The sequence below is a fragment of the Pyrus communis genome, chromosome 9 (genome assembly GCF_963583255.1).
Source record: "Pyrus communis chromosome 9, drPyrComm1.1, whole genome shotgun sequence".
In the NCBI taxonomy this organism is placed as follows: Eukaryota; Viridiplantae; Streptophyta; class Magnoliopsida; order Rosales; family Rosaceae; genus Pyrus; species Pyrus communis.
The window spans coordinates 8,557,217-8,566,005 of record NC_084811.1 but is presented as its reverse complement, the minus strand read 5'-3'; the positions used below and the strand labels follow the sequence as shown (position 1 = coordinate 8,566,005).

The 8,789-nt window shown below is 36.5% G+C and overlaps 1 protein-coding gene across 2 annotated transcripts; it reads left to right on the top strand.

Annotated features, from left to right (window-relative positions):
* Positions 1 to 401: 401 nt before the first annotated feature.
* LOC137746065 (dof zinc finger protein DOF2.4-like) lies at positions 402 to 2,220 on the top strand. Of its 2 annotated transcripts, none has more exons than XM_068486122.1 (2): positions 402 to 588; positions 776 to 2,220. In XM_068486122.1, the coding sequence occupies exons 1-2, from the start codon at positions 538 to 540 to the stop codon at positions 1,856 to 1,858; spliced, it is 1,134 nt and encodes a 377-aa protein (XP_068342223.1). In that variant the 5' UTR covers positions 402 to 537; the 3' UTR covers positions 1,859 to 2,220. The 2 variants fall into 2 exon arrangements, with proteins under 2 accessions (XP_068342223.1, XP_068342224.1); XM_068486123.1 differs by lacking the exon at positions 402 to 588 and adding an exon at positions 608 to 654.
* Positions 2,221 to 8,789: the final 6,569 nt, after the last annotated feature.

Here is an 8,789-nt window from a genome sequence, read left to right as displayed (position 1 = left end):
TTTCCATGCAGGATGAGAGCCACTCATCACGTTTCCCCAGCACAGCACCCACAGTGAGAGAGAGAGAGAGAGAGAGAGAGAGAGAGAGAAGCTTATGAGAGAGGGGGAGAGAGAGAGAGGGAGAGAGAGGGAGAGAGAGAGAGAGAGGGAGGGAGAGGGAGAGAACCTTATAGATTAAGAAACTTATAGAGGGAGAAAACATCCTTCCCAAAACCCTAAAAAGCGATAAAACAAAAAGATTAGTCTTAGCCTAGTGGGAGTGAGAAGGAACAATGTACAACCAAAAGAAAACAACAACAAGAAGAATTATTAGTATATAAATACACAAAAGGCCCCTCCTTTATTTTGTTCCTCATCACTCCCACCCTCCCCTTCTTTCTTTCTTGCTTTCTCTTTTTCTCTCTGTGACTCTCTCTCTCTCTCTCTCTAGCTTCTTTCTCTTTGTTGTTGATGTGATTCTCTCCACTATTATCTCCAAAAACCCATCAACCTTTTACAAAAGAAAGAAAGAATTAAAGGCCACCACAAGAGAGAATCATGGTTTTCTCTTCCATTCCAGCTTATCTTGATCCGGCCAATTGGCAGCAGGTAACCTCTCTCTCTACCCTCTTCTTCAACTTGGTTTTTCTCAGGGAATTTCTTTCCCCCACAAAAGTGAGAAAACAAAAAATTCAAAAGCTAAATATTCTTATTGTTTTATTTCATGATCTTCATGCATATACCAGATATTTGATTTTTGCCTTTTAATTTTATTTTTCTCTCCTTTCATTTGCAGCAACCAAATCATCACCACCACTTAACAGGAAGCAACACCAATAACATTAGCAACAACAACATCAACAACAACAACTCTCACTTCCTTCCGCCTCCTCCTCCGCCGCTGCCTTCAAACCCTCATGACGGCTGTGGGGTAGGTGGTGCGGGCTCGATCAGGCCAGGCTCTATGGCAGATCGAGCTCGCATGGCCAACATCCCCCTCCCAGAGCAAGCACTAAAATGTCCGCGGTGCGAATCCACACACACTAAGTTCTGCTACTTCAACAACTACAGCCTCACACAGCCCCGCCACTTCTGCAAGACTTGTAGAAGGTACTGGACGCGAGGCGGGGCCCTGCGTAATGTTCCAGTTGGCGGCGGCTGCAGGAGAAACAAAAGGAGCAAAGGAACCAGTAGCAGCGCCTCCAAGTCCCCAGCCAGCAGCTCGGACCGGCCAACCGGTTCGGCCGGTTCGTCGGGCCACTCAAATTTAGGGTTAAACAACAGTAGCACGGCCGGCTCGGCGGATAATAATAACATGAGGATGAGCCCGCAAATCCCACCTCTGCGTTTCATGTCGCCTTTCGCCACCGACATGGCCTTAAATTTCGGCATGATGAACAATAATAATAGCAGTAATTATGGAGTTGGAGACTTGAATGGTTTTCATCAGATGGGGAGTGGTCTAGGAGCTAGCGGTGGATCGCTCTTTAATTTCCAGCAGCAGACGCCGTCATTTCCGTTCATGGCCGGGTTGGATCCTACGCCGGCGGGGCTTATGTTCGAGACCAGCGGAGTTGAGGTACCGGGGTATAATCAGGTGCGGCCGAGAGCACCGTCTGCTGGGATGAGTATATCTCAAATGGCTTCGGTGAAGATGGAATTAGAAAGTCAGCAACAACAACAACAACAGCAACAGAATCAGGAGTTGAACTTGTCGAGGCAGTTGTTGGGGATGAATAATAATTCAGGAAATGATCAGTTCTGGAGTAATGGCGGCGGCCGCGGTAGTGGTGGTTCTAGTACTACTACTGCATGGACTGATCTTTTGGGGTTTAACTCTACTTCCACTACTAGCAATAATATTAACAATCCCCTATAAAATTCAGTTCCAGTTTGTACTTTGGTGATTAGATCGAATACTTCGCTGCGAAGCTAGCTTTGAGTTTTACTTAATTTTATAGAAAATTAACTCAGAAGACATCAAGACTCAAGAGCTCCCTTCTTATCATTTGATGAAGAAATGTGAGGAAATTAAGGATGATGAGCTTTGTTCTTCGTGCTGATAATGGTAGGTTTTTGTTTTATGTTCTTTTTTACTTTTTTCTGTCCTGCTTCATCTGTGAGCTTAGGGACTTTTATCTTTTGGGTTTGGTTTTAGGAAGGCATTATATATATGATGTATGAACTATCTAGCATGCTTGCAACACAAGTACTGATTAATTAGTGATGAGTGTATAAGTACTTCATGGAGTTTTGAATGAAAATCGAACGTGTTGTAGTTTAATCAGTTAACAAAAGAGTACTGTCTGCGCTGAACGTCAGTTCTTTCTTCTGCTGAAATTGAACTTCTCTATATAGCAACTATTGCATATGGTTATGATAATGAGAAGATGTGTAGCTTAATTCAGTCGTTGAACTTTGTGTGAGGATGGGAAGTGTTGTTCTCGGAGAGTTAAGAGGTCTTGCATGTGCTTATAAAAAATAAGACTTCTCCTACTGCTGTTATTAATCTCTATGGGGATATTATGTATATAATTATGATAATATTGTAAGAGATGATCCTTTTAACACCATTGTTAAAAGCTTAATTTGACGTTTGAAATTTTAAAATAAACTATCCTGTGTTGAGAAATCTGAGTAAAGGCCAACTTCAACTTGTTGAAATATGAAATTTTCGTGAACGAATATGTTAAGGTCAAGTGTCAATTACTTGATTGCTGATCAAGATTCAAGAGTAGTGTTAAATGGAGGCTCTCTTTTCTTGACTTTAATTGATACCATTCCCCCATTTAATACTGGGAAAGTTCACCTGTTATGATTTAGCTTGCGATAACGTTTTATAATATTGACATATTTTGTAATAAAGTAAAAAATTCCACCATTGTTAATCACTAGAAGGACTAAGCTTCCAGTCTAAGGAAGAGAAGCTTATCACTTTATATATATGCTAATTCTGGTCAGCTAGACGTTCACCGTTTTAATTGTATATGGTCGTCGTCGTCGGTATTATATATAAGGTGGGCCAAAACAAGATGTATTCCAACTCGATTTCTTCAGATGGCCTCTTCTTTCATTCATCTTTGTCGTCCTTTTTCAAGAATATACTAATCGCCTAATCCCATTTCACAACCAACATCAATGATGGATCCAAGAATTTTTCTTTGGAGGAGTGAGGTATAAAATGGTGTTTGTAATGGGGGAGGAGGACTGCCGCGTGTTAAGTGGCTAGATCAGAATGACATTGTTTTGGCCAGGGTTAAGCCCTTGCACCAAATGATGTTGTTTTGGTCTAGCCACTTAAAACCAAGGTTCTAAAAATTGCTAGGCGCTAGTCGGGCGGCGGGTAAGGGCCTAGTGCCTAGGCGGCCTATGCAGGTTTATGTAAATTTATTATATATTTTGTAAATAAGTGCTTATTTACACCTAAAAAAACCTACACTTGTATGGATAATAAAAGAATGATAAAATGCAAAAATAGAAGTAGAAAAATACACAAATTATATACATCCAAAAGGTTCAATATTTAAAAAACAGTAAGCATATCATCATAATGAGGAGGATTTGGATGATAGATTAAATTCTTCTTGTTCATGAATCATGATCCTTGCATTGGATTGGACATAGACTAAATTATTTAACCTTGTTGTATCTAGTTTATTTCTTTTCTTTGTATGTATCTCCTCAAAAGTGCTCCAATTCGTTTCACTAATGGATGAACTTGTAGTAAATCCATCATTTAAAAATTAGGTACACCATTTCCTTAAGTATACCACCATGAAACCAAAAAAGAAAAAAGCACACAATTAATAAAAAAATATATAATAAAAAAACGCCTAGGACTACCTAGCCCGCCTAGCTCCAGACCGATTTTTTGAAACAATTTGCCCAAAATCGGGCGGGCCTTAACTGCCTAGCGCCTAGGCCGATTTTTAGAACATTGCTTAAAAGTACTTAAAAAATTTCCTTCTTCTTATTGTTGTCAACTAGAGCAGCCTTGCCTTCCTCTAATTGGCGGTTTTAGGCTTTTAGATGCGCAAAACCAACTTCAATGGAAAGAATTTCCGGCATCTGGATGGGCGATTGCCCACCCTTGCCATAACATGAGTTCGCCCGTGGACCAACATGGTGGTGTTCCTTTCCTTTGTGTAGATGCTTAAATAAACATAAAAATGACTTCTCTTTCCTTGGTGTAGATGCTTAGTTATATACAAACATTTTATGTAAACTACAAACGTTTAAATTTGAGTGCAAATCAATATGTATGTGAGTGTGTGATTTGGTATATTTATCCTCCCGTCATCATGGCTGGAGACAAAGTTTAAAACCCTAGCTAATTAGTTGGAAGATTATCTTAATTGAAAGCCATAGATTTTGGCAAAACCATTGTCTTTCTTCAATTTGTGGGACAAAGTGTCATAAATTTCAGTCCTCCAACATTTATTTTGATCCATATTGCTTCATTATATATATGCATGGAACCCATAGAAGATAGAGAAAAATCAGTTTCCCACTTTCTTTTTGTCCCAACATAACATAATGAAGACATATAAATACGTCCACAGTGAGAGTTGAGTGACATCCAACTCTCCAACAAAACCATTTGTTTACAAAATATGCATGCATGTCCAAATTTTGTTTTATTATATAAATTACTATTATTATGCGCATGAAGATGCAGCTTATTCTACGAAAGAAATCCTAATAATTGGTTTGGGTGAGACACTGAGATTTGGTCGAGAAAAAATGATTATGTAATAATACGTGAATGTACTAAACACCCCACCCCCCCCCCCCTCTGCCCCGATCATAATTGATGATGATGATGATGATCATCATCATGAGGCTGCGTGAATTACGTGAATTTGGTTTTGTGTACTACTTTAGGACAAGTCTCTCAAAAGACTCCAAAATCATCACTCAATTCCGCACACAGGAAAATTCCAATTCCAAAATCATAGACGACTGCGGAGAAAATCACACATGGATATGGATTGGTCTTCGACTTTCTCTGATGACCCGAAAAATAGGAAATTAAAATTTAAAATATACTGTTTTTGCGAGTTTTTCTCCACTTTCGAGGAAATTCTTTTATGAATTTGAAATAATTTCACGCGTTATTATTTCATTCAAATTATAAGGCGTAAAACAAATACAATAAAGAGTAAATATTTTATTTATCATCTATTTGTATCATTTTTTAAATAAAAGTAGAACACATCAACATATGTAAATCATATTTTTATTAAAGATTATACAAATTATGATATAACTAAATAGTAAAAATAATATCTTTGTACAATAAAAGTGAAACATATTTACTTAAAATGATACATTACGAAACATGTGTTTCAACTCTCTTGAGACGTCTCGGGGTTTGTGTGCTGAAGAATAACGCAATGGAATGGAATGAAAGATGAGCAGCAGGGGCGGCAGGATATATGCATGTCTGACCATTTCGCAGCTTTGACGCGCGTGAGTGTGTGCTTGGTCACGCTATGAGACAAACTACTGTTTTGTCAGTTTCGTAGACTGGACAATATGACATGGCAGGGGGTCCCTCCCGGACTACCGGTGATTCGATATAACGTTGCCGCGCGCTTCAGAGCTGCGTGCTACTTTCTTTCATGTATCTCTGCACTCTGCAGTCCGCGGTAAGGTTGTAGTAAACTTAGCTAGTTACTTCCATTTCTGACACTCACTGTGCGCGGTCCAACTGCTCAGTGTCAGTAGGACCAGTGCAATGCAATACACCTTCCCTTTCCTAGGGTTTCTGTTCATGCCAAAAAAAAAAAAAAAAAAAAACAAACAAACAAACTATAGTACAATGATCATTTCATTTGAATTAGGGTTAGGTCATAATATTGGTTCAATAGATAACCTTCCTAATCCGATTCGATTCAATTTGAACGAATCCCACGGTAATAATACACCATGAATTGTATTCAATTTGTTATTGTATACTTATTTACTAATCACATTACTAACCACATCTCTAATATATGTTAACTTTAAATACATAGACAAAGTTTATCTGAGGTGATCAACATAGTAGTACGTATTACATACAAACTAAATTATTCATTAAAGATGCTTTCATGTTGATTCTATCCATGAAGGTTTATCCTCGAAGCTCAAGAGAATTTGGCCCTTTGGTTTGCCATGGCTGTTATTTCAAGTCTTGAAAACCAAGCACCAAACCTAAATCACCATGAAAATTATTAGAATAGTTATGGTTCCATCAACATTGTTCTGTTGCTCCCCTTTAACCTAGCAAGTTTTTGTTTGAGGAGATTGCTTCCCAACTTGACATAAACAGAGTTTTGAACACCCTATCATATAATCCAATTTTTCTTTTGACAGCAAGAGATTCAACCTAGCTAGGTTCTTAGTATACCCTTTACTACCACACTTTCAGTGCCATTTGAGCTACATTTGCTAGTCTTGTTAGTATAAATCAAGAAAAATGACTTTCACACACAATATCTTCCTGCGCATCTTTATTTATTATGATCTTCTGATTAAATGACTTTCGCATACAATATCTTCCTGCGCATCTTTATTTATTATGATCTTTTGATTCAACAAATCAAAAGAGAATTAATGAACTAAATAAACAAGGTGCGCATATTGTCAAAGTAGTGTTCGAAAATCATCACTTCCCTGAACCAAACTGTCCACCACCATAAAATATACTAATCCCTCACAGTACAAATAGAATCAAAGAAGATTTAGCAAAGCTAGTTTGCGTTGAACTGTAGTCTGCTCAAAACAATGGTCCACATATCGATCTTGGACCGAGGAATAAACAGTACTGCCATGCAGCCTTGATGGCTAAGTATTTGATGCGCGCGCCAGCCTAGACGTAATTCTAGGCTTATTATTTCTAATTCTTTTTTTTAATTGGTTCTAAAGACTTGGCAAGATGTTTGCCGAAAGTAGGATTATATGTATAGCAACCACGCACAGTTTGCTATATTATATTGTTTTGGTGTAAATCGGTTACAAAAAAAGACTGCAACGTTTGTATCATATTATAATTGCGCACACCTCAAATCGATAAAAATTTCAGTAAGTTGAGATATTTCCTTAGATGTTTTTTGATATTGTTATCGGGGATTCCATTTTACTGTAGCAAACCGAGATGACTATGAAACAGTTATTGATACCATGTATCTGCAATACAGAACTTCTGATATACCAGTATTTTCTCCAAATTTTATTTTTTCAAGTATACGGCTCGGGTACAGTAAGTACATGGTTCTTATGGAATCCCATCATCATTCCGTTTTTGTTACAGCAAATCGGGGTTCTGCTAAGAAGACACTAAATATATACAAAGTAATATGTTATTAATATGTAGGCAGTTAGAAGTTAATCAATATTTATACATAGGGTGCGTGGTAGCAAAGATCCCTGAACATTACTTACCAATATTTAGTTTTCATTTATGAACTCTCATATTAGCTCCTCTCATTCTCTAACATAACTATGCATTGAATGAGTGGTTCTTCTATCAAATTTGTCTTCTTTTCCATTAAATCTAAGGGTATAATGGTCTTTTCATACAACACCATTTAATTTATTTATAAAAGAGAAGAGCTTGACTCCTTAAGGTTAAGGTCTTAAGGAGGGCTTGAATCCTTAAGGTTAAGGAGGAGTTCCTCCTTAAAATACTTTGTGGCCTATACACAAATTTCGTGCTTATAATTGGAACATTTCATATTATTACAAATCACTATGTAAGATCATCTCTGAAAAAAATTAATTAAAAATAAGATCATTTAGTCAATCTTGAAGGAGTTTCGATCATAAGCATGGAGCTTTGTGAATACCTCACAATGTATTTAAGGAATTTAAGGAGGAGTTCCTCCACAATCCTTGAGAATCCAAGTCTTTCTCCTTAAAAATTTATTCTCTTATTTTTAGATGAAATTCCTATTTTATCCTTCAACTTCACATAAAAGTTGACAGAGTTAACGAAAATAACTAACACTATGTTTGGATGAGGGAAATAAACATAGAATTTTGGTAAAAGTCAGAATTTATAAATTAACAGGCACCAATTCTCTTGTTTGGATTTATAAGCATAGAAATTTAGAATTTCCGCATGGAAAAAAAACTTGGAATTTGGGACATCCAAATCCCAAGTTCAAATTCCATGTAAATAGGTGTCATTTCTCAATTTCTATGATTGAGGGTTTAAAAATAACAAATTCTGTATTCAATTCCATTGTTCTTTTAGGTTAACCAAACAAGAAAATTTACAAATTCTAGAAAATAAAATCTCGTCATTTCAATTTCCGTCATTTTTAAATTCCTTAGTAATCTTAAATTTCTTCACCCAAACATAGTGTAATAGTGCAATAAATGACATAATTCGGCTTTATACATTATATAAATTAGGGACATTTGCTATAAATTAGGGACATAAATTAGGGACATTTGCTATAAATTAGGGACATTTGCTATAATTAATTTGGCTTTATACATTATAAAGCTTAGAGATGAAAAGTTTAGAGATGAAAAGTTTATACATTGGTTCTTGTAAAGTTTAGAGATGAAAACTAAACTTGTGATATAAATTAGGGACATTTGCTATAATTAATTTGGCTTTATACATTATATATATATATATATATATATATATATATATTCCAAGTTGGAAAAGTTGTACAATTCAAAAAACAAAAGTTGGAATAGTAGTCATGTTCAAGAAAGGAATCTGTCTAGCTGCTAGGTTGTTTGGATTTGCTTTTGCAAGAACCAAGGCTAGCTGCTCCTGCCAAGAAGGAATAAATTAAAGCATATTC

Excerpts from the sequence above, each read along its gene's own strand:
- LOC137746065 (XM_068486122.1), top strand. The coding sequence starts at position 538 with ATGGTTTTCTCTTCCATTCCAGCTTATCTTGATCCGGCCAATTGGCAG. Across the intron at positions 589-775 it reads ATCCGGCCAATTGGCAGCAG|CAACCAAATCATCACCACCA; the intron begins GTAACCTCTCTC and ends TTTCATTTGCAG.